We start from the raw sequence: 24950 nt of genomic DNA, 5'->3' as shown, positions 1-24950 counted from the left end.
TCTTGGGAGCTGGAGAGCCTTGAATACCCCACCCCCACCCCCTTCCTCAACCACACAGAACTGTCGATAACAGCCTAGCACAGAGCCACACAAGCAGTAAAAATATGTTTAATGATCCAAGATTCTGTAAGACACACTGATAGACCCAGAATTGGGTGGAAATATGGCATCCTAGCACTTGCTGCTGGCTAAAGGGACCTCCCATGGCGGTCAATTCCAACCTCACAGGTGCCTCAATGTCCTATCTCCATGGAAACCAGTTTGGCATTGGGGCCCTAGGGAGCCTGCATGAACATCTCTTGAGAGAGATTTCCTATTAGAAACAACCACAGGTGCCTTGCCCAACCCAAAGCTGTTGCCATTCCTCCCTCTTACGAGACAGGAAATGGAGTGACTGAACATAGACAAATCAAAGCAGATCGGTATGTGCCTCCTAGTGCAGAGGGAGGGGCAGCTGGAGCCACTGCTAGCTCAGAACTTTGCCTAGCATTTCAGGCAGCCTGGACGGCTAGAGGGCTGGTGTTACCCCCTACCCTTTGCTACTGCTGAGAGACAAAGAGAAAAGGGCAGGGTTTTAGGCTGCTCCTCCCGGGAGCTGCCCAGTGTTTAGATAGAACACACGAGGTGGAAACTCAAGGAGCACTTACACTCAGTATCCAGAGTTCTGGCGTTTGAAGGATACTGGGTCCACACTCCTTCCCAACCTGCCAGGACAAACCCCAGGACTAGGGAGGGGAACAGACCACAAGACACAACTCTGATTGGTACAACAGCTGCTCCAGGCCCTGCATGATGAAGAGCCTCCACATTTGGCTGGCCTAGTAGTAGTTAGGTCAGACAAGGACCTGACTGCTCTTGGGGGCAGGAAATGGGACTCAGAACACTGAGTCTACAAATTCCAGAGGGAATAGCTGGCCCGAGGCCTGCCACTCCGGCAAGTACTAAGCACTGACCTGCTCCTGAGCAGCCGCTTTTAAGGCTGGCTCCTAGTGGTGTCAGTTCTCAGGCGACAAGAGTTCCACAAGGATGTGTCCTTTAAGGTTCAAATTGAGCTCCTTGGGAATGGGGAAGAGCCCATCTCCCTTATGACCAGGGAAAACAGTTCCAGTTCCTTTCCAAGAGGCAGAAGGAACCAGACACTGGGCCCTGTCTTAAGAATGATAGGACATCCATAAGGTGGAAATCCTAAGGGACTACAGGATTGTGACTCTGGATGAAGGAAAGGACGTCCTCCTTGGACAGCTTGTCTGGATCCTGGGACTTCTGGGAATCACGCATATGGAAGCCATCTCCCCACTCCCAGAAGAGCCGGTTGTAGTAGCAGGTGCTATAAAGGGGTGGGGAAGGAGTGATCAGTGCCGTATCTAGGTGGTGCAGGACCAAGACACCACTAGCCTGTCCCTGGCTAGGTGCTTTTACACTGGGTCCTATCAATCACTAATGTTGAGAGATATCCCTCTGCTGATAGAAGCTAAGCTAGCTCACAGCTAAGACTCACCAACATATCAGTGAGAGGCATCTAAAAGGTTCTACTCAGTAGGCCCCAGTTCCTCCCATACCGCCAAGAATTAACCTTTGTTTTCACAACCTGTGTCCAGCTAGACTACTGGTGTTCCTACCTCACCTGTTCCACTAAGGTCAGTGTTAGCCAGCTACAGAGACGAGTGCTGGTGGCTAATTTAAGGCCCCATGGGGTTGCTGTAGAAGCCCATGCCCAGCAGCAATCTGACCAACATGTCTTGAGCAGGAATAACTGGAACCTTGAGTCATAGGGGAAAGCTTCCCTGCAACATGTTCCTCCAGACTCTTGCAGGTTCCCCTTCAATACCTAGCCAGTCAGCTCTCTACCCAGGTTCTGGATGAATCAGATCCACACTTGGGGCAGTGAGGGGTTTTAAGCCAATGGAGAGCTACTTACTGAAACGGGGCAATGGATTCTGCAGGGAGTGTGAACACAGACTTGTGGGTTTTCTTGTTGTAGAAGAGCTTTGTCTTGCTGTTCATCCTAAATGCCATCATCCATGGCTCTGAGGGAGAAGAGGGCAGGCACTCAGGACAGTACCCATGGGGATGGGGATGGGTCTGGCAAAGGATGTCCACCCTTCCTCCTGTTTGTTCCCTCCACCTTCCAATGGCCAAGCGCAAATGGCTCAAGTGGATAACATGATAACTTCCCTAAGGCCTATATCCTGACCCTCAGCACCACAAGGGTGACATCTCCAGCCTATAGGGGTACATAGTGGAGAGGCCATGCTTACCTGCTGAGGACATCTGAAGCATCTACAATTTCATCTTTCCCAGCCCCCAGCCAAAGGCCAGAACAGGCCCAGTTTGGGGGTGTTTTCAACAGGTACCTCAGAAATTGCCAGCTGACTGCTCTCCACCTCAGCAAGGAAGTCTGAGTTGGTCAGCCTAGCTGGGTAAGGGGCAGGGAGCAGCCACTCAGTACCTACCGTTTACAGTCCTGACAATGTAGATGCCTGTGGGCACAAAGTGCCTGTCATCCCGTCCTGTGTAGCTGAGCTTTGGAGTGCCACCAGAGCCTTTGATGAGCTTCATTTCTAATCTGGTTTCCCCAAATGGATGAGCACCCAGGAAACACATGCACAAGGGACAAAATTGGGCATGCTGATGTTAGTCTCCAGGTAATTCAAAGTGGTACTAATCCCACTATTCTTTCCCAGCTTGGCAGAAGAAACCGAAGCACCGACCCTTAAGCATCTGCTCCAGGCCGTCCTGTCCTAGGGAGAGCTAGTGGCAGAGCTGAGTTTAGAGGATAGGCTTTGACTCCCAGTCAAGCATCAGGGCAGAGGGTCGACACCATCGACACCAACAGGGGGATTAGAAACTGGGAGCGCCACATGGTCTTCAGATGACTATTTCAGGGTTCTCTCACAGAGGGACTCATTTGCTGAGCGCGTGGTAGGCACACAAAAATATATAAAACACATGTATGCCCTCTGCCCATCCTGGGCTCAATCTATGAGTTGGGATTTAGGATTTCAAGCAGCTTGCATCATCTCTGCTCCTTGCAAGGACAATCTTAATTAATTATTCCAGTATTAATTTTACCCATACTTATGCCTGACATAAATTCGCCCTGCTTCCCTGCTGATAGAAGCTAAGCTAGCTCACGGCTAAGACTCACCAACAAGTCAGTGAGAGAGAGTATGTGTGTGGTAGGTAGTGCCAGGGCCAGTTCTATACCAACCCTGCAGATAAATGAGTCTCGACTCAGCTATACATCCCACCACCAACCTAAAGCATATGGGTGAGTTACTTACTCACCGAACAAAAATCTTCTCCATCTCTTCTAGCCGGTATACCTCCTTCACCCTGTGTGAGCAGAGTGACAGCCTCCTGGGATATGCTTGTGAAAGGCATGATAGGGAGGTACTAGACCTGCCCTTGTCCCGAGACCCTCCCTGCAACCAGCAGCCCACAAAAATGAGGCTGCTGAGCCTGTGGCATTGCTATCCCACAGCCTAGGTTTCAGAGCTACCAGAGGCCCCTGGGATTCAGCAGTGAGTCCTGAAGACAGGAGGGTTAAGAGGAAGAATATTGCAGGCACGTTTCTCTAACAACACCCTCATCCTCAAGTAACCTTCACCGACACTACAGGCTTCAAGTCCTGGCTCTATCTACATAGATTTTAATTATTCTAAATAACCCTGGTAATCCTATTCTTGCAGGCACAGACCTACATAGGGTATAGCGTTCTAGTCTGAGGCTCAGCCCTCCACATCTGGGGGCACCAATCCAGCCTCAGGAACTGCTCCTGGGTAAACTGCCTGTTGAAACCAGCAGGCAGGACATCATACAGCACAGGTGAAGCTCACTTTAGATTGTCATGCATCCTTAATGATGGATTCAGCTTCACGTTTATCTGGTGAGCATTACCAATACTTCTCTGCTAATGTAGGAATAAGTACCTTACCCTCCAGTGCTCTAACAGCCTCTGACCTGGAGAAGGTAGTCTGCTCCATCTACCCGCTTTCCTCCTGCCTGAACGTTCACCCTGATGCTTACTGTTGACAGGGTCCTCTTTCTCAAGCATCAAGTCCCTGTTCAATACAGTCAGCCTTAAGGATGCTCAAATGTGAATGGGTAACTTGTAGGGCAAACGTGCATCTCAAATTAGGAAACCTTAACCCATCCTGTCACCGAACCCTGTCATGCCACATAGGACAGGAGAACCAAGCAACAGAAAGCCACAACCCCAAGGGCTCTGGGAAGAGAATGACATACTCACCTGATTGGATTCATGTCCGGTCGACTGGGCTTAGAAACTGCTTTCACAAATTTCTCAGCGAGCTTAATTCTATAATCCAAACATAATCCTTATAGAGGCAAGCTGGGGACCTCACCCATGCTAAAGCATTTCCATGAGATAGATGAGAGGAACTGGACATACACAAACTATCCAAGTAGTAACATTCATGTCCCCCAGAGCCCAATCTGTCCTGTGGATTCTGACCTGATTTTCCACTGTGCTGTCACATCCACAAGGACTTCAAGCACTGTTATAGTACGCACGCTCTGTCACTGGCCAGATGTGCTGAACTGAGATTACCCACACTCTGGCCATAATTTTTAGAGGAAACCCTCCCTCTTCAAACAATATTATCCTTGTTCAATCTAAGCAACTGTGCGTGATGCAATGTGCTAGAATCTTGCAGCTAAGGCCCACATCTCAGCAAATTGCAAGGCCAACTGGTCTTTCCTCCTGCCTTTGGGCCCAGCTCGTTGTGGACATAAGTAGTCCTGCCCTCCCTGCCCTTGGGCCCAGGCACACCGCTGGTTGAAGTGCTGCTCTCGGACATCGCTGCCATTCAGCACCAGGACATCAAGGATGTGGATTGCACTGATCTTCCGCTGGGCCTTCCCCTACAACAACAAGCATGCTGTCCACTATGCAGGTACTAGGCTTTGGCCTATTCCACCTACAGTGTGTGCCGTGCTGGTCTTCAACCACCTATAGCTAAGCTGGGGAAAGGTTGCATCTAGTCTCTGCCTACTGGTCCTGAGCAAAGACTAGCTTGGGCTTAAGAGCAAACTTCAGGGGTTGGAGCCTCAAATCCAGTCAGACCGCTGCCATGCTTGTTCTAGCCAGAGCTAGCTTCCCACTGTGGCCTGTTCACACGGAATGTTTTGAATGTCATACCTACCCTGTAATAACTCAAAGCTCCCCCCAAAATGGAGGTCTCTTCTTTTCTAAGGGATTCCTAATTATGAACTAAATTGGCTACTAAAAACACCTAATAGGATCAAAGAACTGAAGACAAGTTTTTCTGAGTCTGCCCCTTCCCAGTGCCTCCCACAGTACAAGGAATTAGAGGGAATTACTGTACTACACCATGAAACCACACTAAGGTGAAAGGCTAGTCTCCACAGGACCCGAGTACTCTTGCTTCAGAACCATCTGTGAACAGAAACCCTTCTGACCTCCCCTTTTAGTTCATGCACAATTTCCACACAGAGCAGTGTGTCCCGGGGCAGCTCTGTCTTCAGGTCCAGCTTCACCCAACGGTCTGACTGGCGGCCATCCCAAGTGTAGATCTGGGACTTCTGCAGGCAGAGAGAAGGGAGGACATGGAGACTAAGGAATGGGAGGCTCCATTCTCCAAGGAGCTTTTTTGACTTGGCAGCTACAAGCAGACAAAGGCTGGCTAATTTCAGTAGCACATGTCTAGGGGAGATGAGTTGTGACACTTTGCCACCTCCACCCAGCAGAAAACCTTCCTGTAGTGTGATGTACATGTGGAAGTCAGGATTACAGGGAGAAAGCAAAAGGAGAACAAGACAAAGTATGGACACAAAGAAGTGACTGGGAAAAAGTCAACTACATGGCAGGATGTAGGGTAGGAGAGTACAAAGGCTGCCTAGTCAAGGACGAGGTGAAGCTAACAGGCTCGTCCTCCTTTCTCCCTCCATGAGCCTCCAGTGGCCCAGAAGAGGAAAAGGGGCATCTTCCCGACAGTAAATGAATGGCAGGGATGGGACTGCAGAGACCTGCCACCCAGGATCAGCCAGATGCCCTACTGGCTCTGCATCTCAGGAGAAGCTACAGTCTTCCCTTTAGCCAGGCAAGGTTAAGCAGTGAAAAAGAAAAAATTACACAAAGAATCAAAAAGCACGAGTGAGTGACTCACACTTGGTAAGCTCTGAGCAAGGAAGGAAATAAGGTTTCCAGGAAGACTTTCCCTTTGATGCCAAGAGAATGAGCACATACAGTGTGGCCAGACGCTGCCTACATCTATAAACAGTAGGGCACTGCTACCATCCCAAGCCAGTGAGAGGCCAGCTTCCAACTTACCCCTAAGCCCAGGAGGAATTTCTGCTCGCTGCCAGACACCATGCAACGATAATCCAACACATGACGGATCTTCTCCAGGGTTTTGGTAGTGAGCAGTGTGGGCTTGTAGCTGAAGATACTGATGTCAGTGTCCTGTGGCATGGATCAGAGAAAACACTACTGGGGCAGGCTGGCAGAGGTGAGGGACAGGAATTATCTGCTCTCAGAAGCAGGCTCCCTTGTACCCTCTTCTCTACCTAACCAATAACTAAATAGTATCTATTTCCATCCATTTGAAATATTCCTTTAGGACCTATTAGGAGAAACTAGGAAAGGAAGAACACAGACTCCAAAGTACAAATGGGTTTACCAGAGCTACAGGGAATGTCACCAGAATAGAGTAGCCATACATTTAGTGACACCAAAAGCAAGGATTCTCCAGCAGCTGGCCTGAGAGCAGAGAAGTGATCTCTCTACCCTATTCCGAAAAATCTTGAACCTCATTCTTTAGTCTTTGACCCTCACAAAGCCAACACAATGACCACAACTAGGCCAGCCTAAAGAGATGTCCTGGAAGGTTGATGGCAGAAAACCTCAAGTCTAGCTCACTAAAAATAAGACAGAGAAGATGGTTCGGGCCAGATCCAATGTGGCTCCTTTATAGTTCCCCTGCCTCAGATCATCCCACAATCTCTACTGCCCTGTGGACAAATCCCTTATGACCCTACATGTAAAGAATTATGGCCAGCCGACACAGCCATAGCCACTAGAAAACAGCGGAAGCCTTGAGCCGAATGCTGGGATCACGGTCATTCTGCCTCTCACTTCTGAGCTTCAGTCTCTGCATGTTGCATTCTTAGGGAACTTTTCTGCATTATGATTTGTCTTTTCCCAAGAAAATCATGTCTGAATCTTTTTAGGAGAGTCCTAAACTTACTATTCCTTCTATTTCAGGACAATAACTATCTGGCCCTGTTTTAAAGTATTCCGTATGTGCTGGTGATTGTAATAAGCACAGATAAACACTACAATGCCAGCAATATTTCTATGATAGTTCTCTCAAGCCAGGAGAACAGGGAACAGACATATCCAAAGCCTCTTTTTATAATACGCTTAGAGCTCTCTGAAAATGTAGTTTAAAGATACGGGATCATACAGACCTTAGTAAATAAGATAGATTGACAATAACCTTTTCCTACTTTATAGAATAGATGACCAAAGGATATAAATAAAAGGAGTTAGGTATTAGTATTCATAAAAAGAAAAGCTAAGATACTTTCTGTTTGTCTGGAGTGCTTTAAAACCACAAATACTGCTAGCCTAAAATCAAGCCGTCATATAACGAACATGTTTGTTTTGGAAGAGAGAGTATTTAGACGCTTTGAATTGGAGTTATAGGGGTGATAATAAGAATAAAATCTGTTCTTTTTATACTTTCTAATTGTGACTGAACTTGTAACCCCAGACATGTAATAATAATAGTAATAATAATAATAATAATAATAATAAAAATCAAACTCAGTCCATAGACAAAATGATATTCTCTGTACTTGTAGGATAATCATGGGTCTGTCTTTGCTCTATGAAACCTGTATAAATAAAGAGGCAGCCTGATTGCTGATCAGTCAGCACCTGACTCACTCCTCCCTCGAAACTCCTTATCTCTTCTTAGGCCACCCTGTCAATGGCTGGGGCTAGACCCTGGCAGCCAGCACACTGTTTGGTAACAGAACGCTATCGACAGCCAGAGGAGCTCTTGGGAGACCCTCCATACTACAGCTCACTGGGGAGACTAGACAACCCCCTTAAGGTGCAAGGCTAACACTTTCTCAATTCTTACAGAAGCCAGGGTGACACTATCCACCCTAGGGGGGAAAAAAAAACCTCTTATGTGTTGCCATATGAACCAGATTTACCTTGATTAGTTCGAAAAACTTGAATTTCGGGTCTGTAGGGGAAGGAGCAACTCGAGCCCGGTCTGGAATCTGGAAGGAGAGAGCAAAGGACTTTTTAAGTGTGTGGGTGTGGTGCCTGCCTATGTTTGTGTACCACGTGTATGTGCCTGGTGCCTGCCAAGGCCAGAAGAGGGCATTAGAGCTCTTGGACCTGGAGTTACAGGCAGTTAAGAGCTACCATGTGGGTGCTGCAAAACGAACTTGGGTCCTCTGGAAGAGCAGCTAGTGCTCTTAGCTGTTGAGCCACCTCTCCAGCTCTGGCTTTGGTTTTTAAGTACCTTCTGAACACACTATGTGAAGAGATAAATTCAGGATGGGAAGAAGAGATGGCATGCAAGCAAATATGCCTACAAGGGAGCTGGAGGTATAACGTTCATTCCCTGTCAAGTCACTATGCCAACACAACCCAAGCCAAATCCTTTCCTTTCCATGTATCACTATCTGGGGCCATCAGAGTAAAATGCAGCCCACCTAGAACCCGTGTTCTTTTAACCTAGCTGCTGGCCAAGCTGTCAGAGAGCCAAAGAGGTAACTTGCAACATGCCAGGGAGCTGGGCCCCCTTCAGGGTGGGGGTGGGGAATTAAGGTGACAATCCTGTTATTAACTACAGCTTCCTGGCCTAGAATGACATTGGGCTGCTTACCTCCCACAGTTGGAGGCATTCTTTCCGGATCTCTGCCTGCCTAGGCTCACTCAGGGTCCTGGGGAACAAAAGCAGAGAGCAAGATTCAAACCTCTAAGGGGCCTTATATGACCTAAGGAAATAGACCTGCAACAACAAACATTTGAGCACACAGGACTGAAATCACTTCCCTTCCCACGGCTACAGCCAGCACCACCTGGATGCTGGCATCCCCTATACACGCCCTTCCCTCCACCCACAAGCACATCCCGATCTGTCCGTTGTTCTCAAAGATGTCACTATGCTGATATTCCACAAGGTAAGACGGACCCACAAGAGTGACTCTTAAATCACTGTTAACGAAACAGTTGATGGTCACTGGGCAGTGGTGGCCATGCCTTTAGTGCCAGCGCTCAGGCGGCAGAGGCAGGCAGATGATAGTATGTGAACAGCCAGAGCGAACCAAAGAAAATCTGCCTCAAAAAACCAAAACCAAAAGAAAAAAAAAAGAGAGAAAAGAATGAGTTGACGGGAAGAGAAAGGCCAGGGCCTCTGAGACTGGTGACTATGTGGCACTCACGTGTCCTGTACAAATGCATGGATCTTGGCCAGAGCTTTGATCTGTAGGCTGCAGTAGCTAGGAAAAAACAAACACATTGGCATCAGCACAGAAGTGTAGCCAGAGCAGAGGCCACCTGTGTGTGAGGAAGTCACAGTGAGGTAAGTGCCGACCCAGCAGTTACATGGAGCCCAAAGAGAGCAGAGCGGAACTGAGCCAAACTCAGGAGACACTCAGAGTACAAGTCCTGCTGAAAAAAAGGGACTTAGCCCACCCTTAAAGAACCAAGCCCACCCCCAGTACCAGAATAAATGCTGGGCAAGCACTGGCAACTCACCAGTAAGCTCAACACTCTGGAGGGGAGGCAGGACCCCCAGGGCAAGCTGGCTATCTAGTCTAGGTGAGCTTGGAGAACTCTAGGGTCACGTGAGAGACCCTCCCTCAATACGTAAGGTGAAGAGCAACTGACAATCTGATGTCAGAGGAAACAGCACATGACACACAAGAAAAGAATGGCAAAGCCAATGGCGAACACCCACATCGATGCTCACAACGTCCGGGAGCTACAGCTTGGGGTGGGGTCCAATGCCTCTGGACCCTATGGGCAATGGCCCTCATGTGCAGACACATAAAAACAAAAGGAAAGGAAATAAATATTTTTAAAACCTAAGAGTGAGCTTCCCATCAGAAGGGAAATAAGAAATGTAAAATGGTATATCTTTAAAGTGGTAAATAATAATACATTCCATATCTAATTAAAATGTTCCTCAAAAATAAAAAGCATGCTTTTCTGTGGCATTTTATACGTCATTTCTCCATATAAGGTTTCACTATGTAGCCCTGACTGTCCAGGAAAGTATAGAGATCCTCCTGCCTCTATCTTCTGAGTGGTGGGATTATTGGTGCACACTATGATGCCTGAGAAATGCATAATTAAAGAAAGATTTATTATTTTTCTTTGAGTACACTGTAGCTGTCCTCAGACACACCGGAACAGATCTCATTACAGATGGTTGTGAGCCACCATGTGGTTGCTGGGAATTGAACTCAGGACCTCTGGAAGAGCAGTCAGTGCTCTAACCACTGAGCCGTCTCTCCAGCCCAAGAAATGCATTTTTAAGTAAACAAAAGCTGAAGAGATTGTCTCTAATATAAAGTCTGTAGGCTGAAATGGAATGATTGCAAATAGGAACTTGGTGCTCCAGGAGGGAAACAAGAACATCTGAAAGATTAAGTGTGTCAGGGACACCAAGGACAGATAAGACACTGTGATGCTAGCCTTCAGGATCATTACTGAGGCAGGAGGATAGCAAGTTCTTTGTTGTTGTTGTTTTAATTGCATATTCTCTGCATTTACATTTTGGATGTTATACCCTTCCCCCTTCCCCCAGACCCATCCCGCTCCAGGATAGCAAGTTCTCACTAGCCAAAGCTACACAGCATGCAAACTAAGATTTTCTGGAGAGAAAATGAATCATTCACCAAAATAAAAAGAAAAAAAAAAGTCTAATTGGATTTCATTATCAAAATTTTAAAAGTTTGAGATAGCCAGTCTGGAAAGGAAATAAAACTGTCTCACTTCCCAGATGACATGCCACTGGGGCAAGACAGCCTAGAAATAAATACTCATTCACTGCTGTTTATTAGCACTGCTAATCAAGTAGCAAAGGAGTTCTGCAAAGTGTGCCAAAACCATTTAAAGAGGACAGTCTGGAAGATTTAAAAAGAATTAATTAATACCATATCCAAAAAATAATTAAAAATAAAATATCAACATATGGGCTAAACTTACAAAATGTACAAGAAAACACAGGGAGAAGCCTCACACTAGAAGTACAATAATAAGAAAGATGAGTAAGCCAGGCCACACTGAAGTTGCAAACTTCTGTGCCAAGGATAGAATACAATGAAAAAGAAAAAAAAAAAAAAGACCAGGAAACAGTATTTCACATTAGAGTCTAGTAAGAGATTAATGCCCAAAGTACATGGATAGCCCCTTAACTCAGTATTAAAAAACAAAAACAAAACTAACACTTAAAAAAAGTCTGAAGAGGAGAAACGAGCAGTTAAGAATGCACACTGCAGTCAGTGGTCAGGTGGGTGGGCACACACCTTTAATCCTAGTACGTGGGAGGCAGAAGCAGGTAAATCTCTGAGATTGAGGCCAACCTGGTCTACAGAACAAGTTCTAGGAATAGCCAGGGCTACAAAGAGAAATGTTGTCTTGAAAAACCAAAAGCTACACTGTTCTTGCAGAGAACTCAGGTTCAGCTCCCAGCACCCATGTAGGGTGGCTCACAGCTGCTGTTACTGCAGCCCTGGGTGAGGGTGGAGGACAGGGGTGTGTCCCTTAAAGAAGAGGGAAAGCATAGTTTTTCTCCACCAAAGGACCCCTGAACTGAGGAGGGTTTGGGCCCATACAAAACACGCTCTACACTTGCTTTCCACTTTTAGGCAAGGGTCTTCACAGAGCACCAACTGCTACCTTTTTCTAACTCTATTGATTAAACAATCACCCCTGCCTCCAGTCCACAGGCTCTTTTTACGATTAGTCCCAGGTTCCTGTGGGCAGGACTGAGGGGCCAGGGACCCACCTGCCTCCTTGGAACAGGACATACTAATAGAACAGAGTAGCCAAAAAGTAGCCCAAAGTCCTAGATTGTCACAAACCCAGATAACAGAATGTGCTTAGATACAGTAGGTCCTTCATTCTATTCTCTAGGCATCCTAACACCCCAGTGGTACCATCAGACACAGCCAGGTGACTCACCTTTCATTAGACCGTATCATGTAGTCATTAAATTCATGGTCTCCTTTGATCACCATCAAGGGAACAACCAGGTTGACATCAGACTCAGTGTTGCGAAGCTGATTGAGTTTAATATTCACGGAGAAGAGGTACTCCCGGACATCATCAATGCCCACCTTCAGACCTTTGCACACCACATACCTGCAGAACATACCCTGTCATTCCAAGAAGCAAGAACCTTCTCCCCACACACTCCTTCCCCCACTACTGGAGTCACAAAGCTAGACAGTCTTTCTATTCAACCTTAAGCCTGAGTTCAAAGGGCAACACATACTGTGCCTTAAGAAATGTTACCTCAAGTCCCGTTCATAGTTGTTGGTGGCATATGCTTTAAATCCCAGTTGGGAGGCACAGGCAATCAGGTGACTTATGCTCAAGCCCAGCCTGGTCTATGATGTAAGTTCCAGGCCAGCCAGGGCTATACTGCAAAACTCTATCTCAAAATAAAATATATAAAATCTTTCCCTTGCATGTGAGACTGTATGTCTATCTAGGAGGTGTTCCTGACTGTCCTGTACCAACAGACATGACTCGGAGAGGCTGTTACACACATAACGGATCAAAGTCTCCACTGAAGCCTGCACTTTAACAGGCTATCTGACAATCATGATCAGCCTTGTTTTCTCTGCCTGTGGGCATCTGGACGCCCCAGTACCTCTGTATGGCAGCCCCTTGCCTACTCCCGCCCATGCCCTCCATTACTAGACGTACTATTCCCGGACCAGCATGAGGGCCCCGGACTGAAGCACGGTAAGCACAGCTGTGGGGACGGCAGTCTGAACAGCCTGACGATGACCACATCTCCAGAGTCGAGGTTTGAGCAGTTTGAGAGTTCAGGCCAGGCAGAAGCACGGGGTGTGCTGCTGACTAACCAGCTGGCTAACAGAGAGGAAGTCTTACCGCTCTGAGTTGGCAGGTCTGCTGGTGATAGGCTTGAAGAGACACACTCGTTCAAAGCAGCAGTACAGCAGGTAAACGAGGCCCACACTGAACGGTGTGAAGAGGTCAAAGGTTTTGCAGACAAAGTGGCCCCCTAGATTGGAGACAAATGCCCGGGCCATCAGTGGCTACTGTAGGAGGGGAGGTCACCTCAGATGGTACAAACAAGCCTGAAGTAGGCTATGAGACAGCAGCTGTAGATAGAGCTTTGGAGGTCACTTGCCTTCTCCTCCCTGTCTCCCTCTGGCCACCAGCCACAAGGCTCCTTTCTCCTATTTTTCTTTCTTTTTTAAATTTCTTAACCACCCCCTGTATATGCTCTTGTCAAATTCTAACACGCCTCAGTGGGTCCTCAGTGGGGAGGGAACTACGGACACATCACCTGTGCGGACAACAGACAGGGCCATGAGGAACTGGCACAGCAGGAGCTGCTTGCTGAGGATCTCTTGCAGGTTCTCTTGTCCTTCCACAGAGAAGCCCTGAAACGAGAGCACAAGCCCAGAGGGAGAGATGGTAAGGCTTGAGGAGCATAGCCTCCTTGTCTCCATGACGAGCCGCCATCTTGATTGGCACTTCAGCATCTTTGTCAGTTATATCATTCCTGAACCACAGGACCAAGTCTGCTTTTCCAAAAAAAAAAAAAAAAAAAGTCCAGAAAACTTTGAATTCCACATGGAAACCCTGGGACGAGTAAGGCAGAAGACAGGCAAAGTACTGGCTGGATCTCGTCAGCATGAGACAGAAAATGTTTAAGTCCTGAGAAGACTGGAGTAAACATCGGGTAAATATTCCACTGGGCTCTGCCACAACACTGACCTCTGAAGGTCCCAGGCCTGACTAAGACTTGAGCAAGGATTTACTTACAATAACCACTACTCTGCCTTGGCTGTGGAACCCTTCCTTCCAGCTGGCACTGTCTCAGGCCAGGGTTTGCTCCAAGAATGCATGCTGCGGTTCCCAGAGCACCTCCTTTCTGCAAAGAGCTGCCAGCCATGAACCATGCTGACAGCCAAGGGAGAAAGGACTGGTCTTAATGGAAGTTCTGGAAATCAGTTCCCCGACAGACTGAATGGACAAACTACTAAACGTAGGGCAGACCATGCTGCATGCTGGAACTGCACAGCAGAGCCAGGACGATAGCGCTTGTTAAGCTGCCCCACAGACATCGCACTGGCGTTGTCCTATGCAATGTTAACCACTGTCTCCCAGATTTAAAGATGTTTCTCAAAAACCCTCGTTTTTTTTTTTTTAAAGATTTATTTATTATATATAAATACACTGTAGCTGTTAGACACACCAGAAGAGGGCATCGGATCCCATTACAGATGGTTGTGAGCCACCATGTGGTTGCTGGAAATTGAACTCAGGACCTCTGGAAGAGCAGCCAGTGCTCTTGACCACTGAGCCATCTCCCCAGCCCCCTCGTTTGTTTTAGGGCTAATTAGGAACTCAAAAACTGAGCCAGGCATGGTGACACATGTCTATAATTCTAGCACTTGGGAGGTAGAGGCTGGAGGAAGGAGCCAAGGCCAACTTTATCTTTTAGAAAGTCTGAAGCCAGCTGACTAAAATAAGAAATTTTACAGTAAGAGAAAGTAAGAGAAAGGAAAAGACAGAGATGGAAGGGGAAGAGTGGGAACATGTTCGATGTACAATATGTATAAATTTGTGTGAAAATATCCTGTGTAACACATTACCACAAACAATGAACATTTCAAATAAGTAACAGAAATAAATCAAAAGGCCAGACCAGCCCTCCTGCTACCAAAGCAGAGAATCTGTGAGCACGCAGTCCTGCTGTTTGCTGCAGCAAAGGCAGAGAACACAGACTGGCAGACCCCACCCATCTGTTCAACAGGCGCAGCCCCTTCCTCTTAGCCTGCCCCAACCCTGTCTTCAAGGAGCCAGGGCATCCTCAGGACCCTCTAATGCTCTGCCTTCTTCCACAAAGAATTCCAAAGGCTCTTCTCAACTCCAGCTATGAGATCCTGTAGCAAATGGCATCCTGTCTCTCCTTTCTCCCAAAGTGGGAGAGGGCTCACTGGGGTGAGAAGGCCTCTGCTGAACAATGTGGTTGTAGTTCTCTCTGCATCCCAAGTAGCTGCTCAGGTAGACCCTTGAGAACTCACTTTAGCTATCAAGGCCCTCCCTGGATTCTGTGCTGCTGCTACTGCTTAAGTACCTGGCAGTACACTCGAGGCTCAGAGGCCGTCTGCAGACAGCCTCCAACAGCAGCAACCAGATGACAAGTGATGGCAGTGTGCCTCCCATTCAGTTCTGCCTAGCTGACCACAGCTGGGGTCCACACTCCATCGGCCCTCAGCAACTAGAGGCCTTTTTATTAGCAAAGTGAGCTCAAGCAAATGTGTTCACAATAGGAGAACCTTTACAAAACTTGTAGGGAAATGTATAAAATAAATAAAAATGTACACCCCTACTATATGAACACTGAGTTACCATTTACTGGGTCAGCCAGCTAAAGAGCAAAACCAAAGCATTTTTCAAGGGGCTCAGGGAGGACAGGGAGTCCTCAGCAGAGCACTTACTAAGGATACCCAAGGCCAAAGGTTCAATTCCCAACACAACAATCAAAACAAACCTCTAAATTCACAACACACCCGTTAAGCATCTTCACAGAGGCAGACACCTACCCCATCTGCCATCAAAAAGTGGACGCCCTTCCGATCTGTGTTGTCCAGGACAAAGTTCCGAAATGCATTGATGTTCTCTGGGCGGGTGATATCTCCATCTCCATCGACCCCACCCTCACCTGGTGGGACACAAGAACCCTGTGAGTTTAGCTTCTTCCAGCAGCTGGGCCAGGAGCTCTAAGAACCAGGATCCATCCAGCCTATGCTGATAGGCTGGTAAGAGCCAAACCCTGCTCTCAGAAGCCACAGTTTAAAGGAACCTGGCCAGCCTAAAGTTATCAACTGAAGCAGAGGATCTTGCTTTTCAAAGCACTTACGTTTAAAAAAGCAGCATTTAAAAACCAGGCAGGGGAGCTCAGGCAGGAACACTGCCCATACATTTAAAGCCAGTCTAGGCTATACACGGAGTTTTATGTTGCCCTAGAATACAAAGTGAGACCCTGTCTCAAAACATCAGATCTGGAAGCTGAAGCAAATAGAGGATATCTCTGAGTTGAGGCCAGCCTGATTTATACAGCTGAGTTCTAGGCTAGCCAGGGTAACACACAGAAAGACCCTGTGTCAATGGGCTGGAGAGATGGTTCAGTGGTTTGAGCACTGACTGCTCTTCCAGAGGTCCTGAGTTCAATTCCCAGCAACCACATGGTGACTCACAACCATCTGTCCTGAGATCTGATGCCCTCTTCTGGTGTGTCTGAAGACAGCTACAGTGTACTCACATAAAATAAATCTTTAAAAAATTGTAATAATAAAACCAAACCACAACAAAAGAAAACAACAACTCCCATAAGAACTGCTGGGAAAGAATTTAGGATTTGCTGACACATCACACTGTGTCAGGGCAAAGGGATGGCTGTAGCTACCGAGTGGTCTGCTAGTAAGTGTAGTTCATACCAACACACAGTGCTAGAGCTGGGTTATGATCTGTTTGTTAACAACAACCAGTTTTCAGCTGGGAATCAAGCAGTTACATTACCCCCCATCGCCACACAACAAACACCATCCTGCAAGGAGGAATTAATACGGCTTTGGTAAGTTTACCTAGGGAGTGCAGGCCTGTGGTTTAAAAGATGAAGATACCTGAGAGGAATCTGAACCCTGGCTGACAGAAGAGGAAGAGCACAGGTAGCAACAACTTTGGCCTTGAAGTCCCCACACGGAGGCTACCCTCATATTGCCTAGCCCCTGCTGTGTTCAGTGTCCCTACCATAGTAGGGCTCGAAGAGCTCACTGGAGGCTGAGTAGAAGTCCTCCAGCTTGAAGTCATTGGGGCCCTTCAGTGTCATCCCAAAGCCTTTCGCATGCCACTTCTTCCTCCACAGCACATACTCAGAGAAGCCACCCGGGCCTGCACACACGTCAGCAAAGTACAGAAGGTCACTGTCCGACTCCTTCAGCAGTGGCTTCTGCTGAGAGAGGTGGGAGAAAAGGAGACAGAGAAACAGGTGGGTCAGTGAGGAAACGAGAGAACTCAAGGAAGAGAAGGTAAAAACTCTTATCAGCAAGCATAACCCAGTGTCCCTCCCACCCAGCCGCAAAAGTTTCCTCGGTCACCACTGCCCACAGGAGCTTCCTCACTCAAAATAGCCTTAGCACCTTTCCCACAACCAGGCTGCCTCAAGACTGAGACACCTCAAGACTATCTAAGTGTGTCTCCATGTCTCAGGGTTGTTCCCTCTCCACACTGTGCCTCGCTTGTATCCCAGAGAGTGAAACACTGCAGACAGACAGGAAGAAACACCGAGACACACAGCAATTGTCCACAGCAGCAGGCACAGAGCTGGAGGGTCAGAGTCTCGGAGGCTGTTCTTCCCTACGCAGCCCCAGTCTGGTGATTGTGCTGTCACCCACCTCCCAGCTTCAGGGGGCTACCTTCCTACAGGGCAGCCTCAATCTTCCCTCCCTGGCTTCTTCTCCCCTGGTGTCCTTCAGCTGCCTTCATTTTGGAGTAAGTGTATACTTAGATAAAAGTTAGCAACAGAGTGCAGAATTCCTGTGCTTTTCATGTAGCTGCTGGTTTTGTTAACAGTTTGCATAACCGTGGTATGGTTGTCAGAATTAAGAAACCAGGATTAGGGCTGGAGAGATGGCTCAGCCGTTAAGAGCACTGACTGTTCTTCCAGAGGGCCTGAGTTCAATTCCCAGCAACCACACGGTGGCTCACAACCATCTGTCATGGGATCTGATGCCCTCTTCTGGTGCATCTGAAGACAGCTACAGTGTACTCACATACATTAAATAAATAAATCTTTAAAAAAAAAAAAAAAAAAAAAGAAAAGAAAAGAAAGAAAAGAAACTAGGATTAATTAGTGCAGTACTATTAAAGCAAACTCCAGACTTCATGGGCACCGTTTTGTTGTCAAGCACACCACACCATGAGTTTCCTCATTCTACCCTCCTCTGTTCTTTTGCCTTTGTCTAGTACATGCTGGGAGCTGCTGAGGCAGAGAAGACGCTAGTCTAGTAGCAATAGTTTCTGGGGACCCTCAGAGCCCCCATGCCATGTTAGGACTGATGAGACCATAAAAAATAAAATTGACAGTATTTTTTTCTTTCTCTTTTTTAATGTGTGTGTAGGTGGTTAGGAGGGGGCAGTTTCAGACAGGGTTTCTCGGTGTAGCCCTGGCTGTCCAGGAACTTGTTCTATACAACAGTCTGGCCTCTGCCTCCCACGTGCTAAGGTTAAGGGTGTGCCCCACCAGCAGCAGCTTGGCTAGTGACAGTATTTGTTCACCTCAGGTCACTTGACCTTTAACATGAACTGACACTGACCTGAGCACTGGTCAGCAGCAGGTGCTTCAGCTCTGCACATGCCGCCCTGGGCCAGCACAGCAACCCACCAACTGTCCACAGTAGACAGATCATCTGCATAGGTGACACTAAGACAATGTACTGCACGAGTGGGTGACCACAGAAGCCCACAGCTAGCCTGTGTCTGCAATTGCTTCCTGCCTGGGGACGACCTCAGTCTTCCTTTTCTACAGGTAGGACAACACTGGCACACTGTCCAGAACTGAGCAACTGCTAGATAAAGAACAGAAAGCTTAAAGTTCTTGGAAAACAACACACTTGTATCTGCAACCCTGTCAGTCTTCGGTGTCAAAGGCTATCTACCAAGTGAGCACATCTCTGCAGAAAGTGACTTTAGCAAAAGGAAACCTCACCAACCTTTAACAAGCCCACCCAGGAACACTGGAACCTGTCAGCTCTTTCCCAGCCTGCTCACTACTCTACCTCAGTATTCTGGAATGGATTCTGAAGATCCATTCGTCATTCGTATACTGGAATTATAATCATTTATAGATATACCCAAGAGACCTAATAGCATTTGCCAAGAACATCGTGTAGCACTTTGCAGTCAGCAGAGTGGGCATGAGGCAGGAGTCCTAAGTTGAAACACTATAAACACTACATAGAAGAAAAAAAAGTCTTTCTCAGCATGGGAACCTTAGCCCTAGGCTCCAACCTCTCTGGCCAAAGGGAAGGCAGGAAACTCAAGGACTCAGAGTATCGCCATAAGATGCCTAAATATGATGTCATCCTGTGATTTCAAAACAAGTGGCTTGTAGGTACATGATATTGTACATATACCATCCAACACTTGGGAGACTGAGGCAGGAGGATTATTGTGAACTCAAGGATAGTCTGGGTTGCATAGCAAGATCTTATAATGAGACAAGGGACCTGTCCAGAAGACTGCTCAAGAAGAAATAGCTAGTTCTTAACTCCGCTTCTCCCTCCCTGTGCAGCCAAGGACAAGCACATATCTGCAGCTGTTAAGTTCAATTGTTCAATTATAAATCGGGATGAGTGCAGGTATTCCTCTACGCTGTAGGCTTAAATAATGCAACCAGTGGCAAAAATCTTTCTAAACTATAAACTAGCCACAAATATAAGGTGGCATTATACTCAACTAGATCACCTTTCATAGAGCCAAACTCTAGTCGTTCCCGTTTCTTCTCTTCTCTTTGCCAAGTGCAGTATTACTCATAAAGTGGGCCTGTCAATGCCTCTATTGCTACTCACAAGGCCAAAAGGAAAGGAACACCCACACACTGTCTTCCATCGAGAGTTACAGACAGGCTTCTCTTAGAGAAATAAAATCCTCCTCTTTCCTTCTCTATACCCCAAGCTTCCAGTTTTTCAATGCTTAGGTGGTAATTTGTCTGACGTAAAACATCAGGCCTCAGTGTGCTTATATTTCTGGCCAACCCACATCTGTTGGCAACCGCTCTGAGAACACACTAGGCTCAGCTTTTCTCAAGTCCTCAGGAAAAATGGAGATGAAAAAGAACACACTGTGCACTAGAGAGAAACCACTTTTTGTGTTAGAAGTGCAAAAACACACTTCTGACAGGGCAATTCTCTCTGGCTACCAACAATCAATTCAGGTCAGTAAGCTGCCTGAAGCTGTCCAAACATGCAGCATTTCCCATGTACCGAGCATCCACTCGGACCTGAATGGTACAGTTCTGGTGCCTACACTTCATTCTCACAATAGCAAAAGACAATAACCAGATTCCAGCTGCTGAGGGCATAACATTCAAAAGCCCAGATGATGCTGTGGCTTCTCATCAGCTTAACAGAGCTCCTCTGCTAGGCAGGGACTTTAAAGGAAATCACTGGGAGCTCAGAAAATTAAATCAACATTGTATCAACCTAATTTTCTCGAGATGCTAATTTCAAGAGCCTTTGTGCTGCCTGCTGGCCCTGGAAGATGGGGAGGGAGCCCAGGGAAAGCAAATGAGTAAAGGCCAGAGGGTCTATGTGCCAGTTTATTTACCAGCATGGGACAAGTAGTTAGGCAGGTAGAGCTGAAACATCAAAGAACTTGGAAATAAGTTCCTCTGCCTGGTGGGTAGTGAAGGGGGTAGGAGGTCTAGTAGAATGAGGGTTTGTGAAGCAGAAACAGGTTTGGGGACAGCTGGCTTCTGGCCCTGTCACTGTAAAGAAAACCAACTTTCTAGGAGTGGGTAAAAATGTGTTGACTCCAAAGGGAATTCTAGAGTGAAATTTCCCTTTTGCTTTCTCTATCACTGTGGCGGGCTGGCGTTCAGAGAAATGAGATGTAGCAAAGCAGAAAATCATTTTGCTCTACCGCATCTAGAGAAAGGCCAAGCCTCATAATTATGATCCCACAGAGCTTGTTCTGAGTAGCAGAAAGAGAAAATGACCCTGCTGAAATCACAGATCTTTAGGGCCTGGCACACTAGGCCACTCCTGGGACCAGGAAGCACTGAAGGTCTCTATCCGGGGAATGCAGCAAATGAATCACTATGGCATAGTGGGGACACACTTGCACTGAGCAAATGGTGATCTCTAGACTACCCAAGCTTAAAGACTCGACACCACAAAATCTCACCCCCGAAGTGTCCAGGGGATTTGTGAACATACGATCAAACACAAAATCCATGTTAGCCATCTTCATTGCTGCCCTGTAACAAAGCAAGATGGAAAAGCACAGGTCAGTCCCAGGATGCAGGGGGGGGGAAGGGGGGGGGAAGGGGGGGGGCGACTGAGGCTCAAACAAAAGGCAGAGCTGTGCAAGCAGGAAGTGGGGGTGGAGGTGGGGTGAGGTATGGGGGAGGGGGGAGTCCAGACAACCTGTTAAGAAAGAAGACGCCTCGAATCATCTCATAGGGATTGGCCCTGGTGCGTGCTCGCCGCATCTCCTCCCCATCCAAGATGTCAAACACACTCTGCCAAAAGAGAGAGACTCTAGAGTAAGTACCATCCCAGGCCCTCTGGGGTACAATCAGGGTTTCTGCCCTCCAAGGAACTGGGTTCCCACTATGTCCCAACTCTGAAACAGCCACACAACAGCCACACACACACACACACACACACACACACACACACACACTCTTCTCTGCCTTATAACAGACTCTCTCTCTCTCTCTCTCTCTCTCTCTCTCTCTCTCCTGCCTTCTAACTCTCCTCTCCAACCTCCTCTCTAGAAACAGACATCCTCAGTCCACTGGAGATATGGTTACCTGTGGATATATTCCCAGCCCTGTCTACCGAAAGAAGAGCTCTGTGAAGTAGCCTTCATTCTTTTCTAAGCCACTCCTCCTCAGAGTGTAGGAGGTGTGCTTCCTGGCCTGCACCAGGTCTAAGGAGGTAAGGGGAGGCTAACACCCAAGCGTTGCTACATACCCCAGCTTCATTTAACAACCACCCAGAAGTACTTCTTCAATATTATAGAGAAGACACTCAGAGACACCCAAAGTCACACAGCAAAAACACTACAGAAATGAGGTTTAAATGCTGATTTGATACTACAAAATGACTCCGAATGTCCCTTCACCAGACCCCTTGAGCATTACCAGGCTCTGACACACTGAGGTTTAGTGAGGTCTTTGCTCACCACATGGATAACACAACAGTTCAAAGCCATATAGTTACCAGAAAAACACTGCCTTGGACATATGCATCACATAGACATTAATTCCCATCTCCAGGGAAAACTTAAAACACCACACTCCTACCAAAACAAACAAAACAAAACAAACAAAAAACCCTAAAAAAGCCCCATACCCTCACCCACAGACCCAGCCCAGCCTTACCTTACACTTCAGCATACTGTGAAGCAGCTCTTCACCACAGAACTCTGTTTCATCTTCAATAACCATCTTTCTCTATGGGGAGAAGAAAATCATGAATACTGACCAAGTGTAACTATTTACGGAGAGTGGCGAGATTAGGGTTCTGAGTGCTCAGAGCGAGAGGAGACTTAAGTCCCTGCCAAGAATCAGCAATCCTTAAGGGGCAGAAAGAGACAATCCCAAATCCCTCTGGCTGTGCTCCAGATGCCTGTGAGATGAAACAGTCTGTTGGGAGCTCTGGGTGGAACACCATATGGTCACAGCACGCCCAAATGCTGAGGCTGGAAAGAGCACACTGGAAGGAGATACACAAGCTGTCTGCCCCAGAGCAAAGGCAGAGGATGGGGCTCCCCACATGACAAGCCTCTAGTAAGCCACTCATTCTGACATGAGCAGAAATCCCAGATACTAGGCACTGACTTGTAAGCTTTACACGTAGAAGACAAGGACCCAACTAGCCTCCATGGGACGTCAGGTCTAGCCCAGCCCATCCAAGCATCACAACCTCAAAGACAGAACCCAAAATTTTGGGGTCCCAAAGGTATGTATGTGTATGTGTGTATATGAAGGTACGTCTATGCCATGGCATTCTTGTGTTCAGAGGACAATGTCACGAGTCGGTACCAGACTCATCTCCTCAGGCCTGCACACAAATCCTGTGCCCACTGAGCCATCTCACTGCCTAGGGTCAGGTTCCATACTTCCCAGAGTCACTGAGGGAGCTGAGGGTACATACAGTTCAGGATAGAATGAATTCTCGTGCCTGGTAGACACGAGTTCAATCCCTAACACTCTAAAAACAAACAAACCAGCTCCCAAGAGCTATTGTTTATATGAATTAGATAGTAGTTTATTAAAAGAAATCAAAACTGAGAGTCTTAAATGTTCATTACTTCAAAAGAGTAATGTGCTAAATCCTTTTATTTAAAATAATCTTATTTTCAAAACAAAGCTTATTCCTGGACACTGCTTCAGGGTGCGGCTTGGAAAAAGAAGGGGCGGCCCCTTGCCTTGCTTTCGCATCTTATTAAGCTGCTGCAGGCAGACACTGGGAAACCCCAGTCAACACATGGAGAAGATCGGGGGGTCGTGAAGGCAGCTGTGACCCTGCGGCACTCCTGAGGTCACCCAACCCTGCGAGACCACACTCACTTTCAGTGTTCTAGAGTGACAGTAAACAAGTACCTTTGCTGACAATGCCCTTGTCACCCTGAGGACAGAATGCTGTTCTTTCTTCCCTGAACAGGGCCTAGCAATGAGCAAAGGCTGCACCCATGGAGGGGAGGCAGGGGTAACTTTCCACTTTTCAGGTTTCATGCCACACCTCCTGGGGCACACCATGACACCACTTCCATAACTGCCATAAGCACACAGCAGACTCCAGGGAAAGAATAGCAACGGCAGAAATGGGTACATTGTCAAGAAAGCCTACCTTCCCCACGACCATCCAGTCACTCATTTCCTGAGAGTCAGGAATCTCAGTGGTACATTCTGGAAACCACGACACCTGCTCACAGGCATTGGGCTAAAACGAAAATAAGAGGCAAACAAGTCAGATAAAATAGGCCTTTAGGATTCTGCCCAACTCACCAGGGTTTCCCCAAACAATGCAGAGGGACTCAGGCTGAGAATGACCTGAGTTGGTAATGTGAAATGCAAGTGGCCAGACATAAAAAAAAATCGAAGCTAAAACTCTGCTCAAACTCTGCTTCAAATCCTTTAGAAAGTTTCTGGCTCATCAGGCTTTCCCTCTGTCTCAGGGTAACGTGATGACTGCCTGTTGTATGTGAACGCTCGACTGCAGAATGCAGTGAGTGAGTCCTTGGCTTAAGGGGTGAATAAGGGAATGAGGACAGAGAAGTAACTAGGCAGTGTCACATGAATACAACTGTCCTAAAGCCTTTCGGTTCTGTTCTCAGAATAACCCAGAATCTAGCAGACTGACTCCCTAGCACCAATTCTCAGAGAGCAGATCATCTCTAATGGCTGCTTCCTCTTAGCTTCTCAAGTACTTTCCTGCACAGACCTGAGCAGTTTCTTACCCGGCCCTACACTGACAGCCCTTGCAGAGCTTTTCAAGAGCAACCCCCTTTATAGCACATGGTTGAGGTTGGTCAGAGGTGGGGACTGAATATATTTCAGTCTCCAAATAACTTCCAGTGAGTCTAGGACTAGAAAACTGAGGATCCTAATCCAGCAGCTAACCTAAGCGGCAGCTGAGAGCCTGCTTCACAAGCAAGGTAGCACTGAAAATCGAGGCAATGAGATTAGGTAATACCACATGCTCTCAAAGGCATAACATGGTATCACAATACAAGGTCTCAGGAAAAGGCAACCACTATCAAGACAGAAAAGTTACAAAGGAAAATCATCACAGCCTTTATGCATGGATCTGATAGTGAGGTATGGTTTCTTCTGTTTAAATCCACACCTTTAAGCACAAATATTCACTGTACATGACAAGAAACTCAAAGACACACTGGACATGCCTTTGATGAGTAAAAACAGAACCAA

General features: G+C 47.2%; 1 protein-coding gene across 1 annotated transcript in view; it reads right to left on the bottom strand.

The window, feature by feature from the left end:
* Positions 1 to 102: 102 nt before the first annotated feature.
* Positions 103 to 24950, bottom strand: part of CMTR1 (cap methyltransferase 1) — a 38008-nt gene continuing 13160 nt past the window's right edge. Inside the window, exons 5-24 of the mRNA XM_080938023.1 lie at positions 23869 to 23961; positions 22398 to 22469; positions 21436 to 21530; positions 21194 to 21266; positions 17039 to 17237; positions 15832 to 15950; positions 13563 to 13659; positions 13142 to 13274; positions 12203 to 12382; positions 9454 to 9510; positions 8895 to 8952; positions 8212 to 8280; positions 6317 to 6448; positions 5446 to 5568; positions 4796 to 4887; positions 4253 to 4321; positions 3289 to 3336; positions 2454 to 2566; positions 1919 to 2027; positions 103 to 1327 (exon numbers count right to left, since the gene is read on the bottom strand). Of these exons, the coding sequence (XP_080794149.1) occupies positions 1186 to 1327; positions 1919 to 2027; positions 2454 to 2566; positions 3289 to 3336; positions 4253 to 4321; positions 4796 to 4887; positions 5446 to 5568; positions 6317 to 6448; positions 8212 to 8280; positions 8895 to 8952; positions 9454 to 9510; positions 12203 to 12382; positions 13142 to 13274; positions 13563 to 13659; positions 15832 to 15950; positions 17039 to 17237; positions 21194 to 21266; positions 21436 to 21530; positions 22398 to 22469; positions 23869 to 23961 (2073 nt within the window). The 3' untranslated portion in view covers positions 103 to 1185. The remainder of the gene's footprint in view (positions 1328 to 1918; positions 2028 to 2453; positions 2567 to 3288; positions 3337 to 4252; positions 4322 to 4795; positions 4888 to 5445; positions 5569 to 6316; positions 6449 to 8211; positions 8281 to 8894; positions 8953 to 9453; positions 9511 to 12202; positions 12383 to 13141; positions 13275 to 13562; positions 13660 to 15831; positions 15951 to 17038; positions 17238 to 21193; positions 21267 to 21435; positions 21531 to 22397; positions 22470 to 23868; positions 23962 to 24950) is intronic.

This window comes from Micromys minutus (genome assembly GCF_963924665.1).
Source record: "Micromys minutus genome assembly, chromosome: 25".
NCBI classification, from domain to species: Eukaryota; Metazoa; Chordata; class Mammalia; order Rodentia; family Muridae; genus Micromys; species Micromys minutus.
The sequence above is the reverse complement of the archived record's forward strand: the minus strand, read 5'-3'. Positions and strand labels throughout refer to the sequence as shown.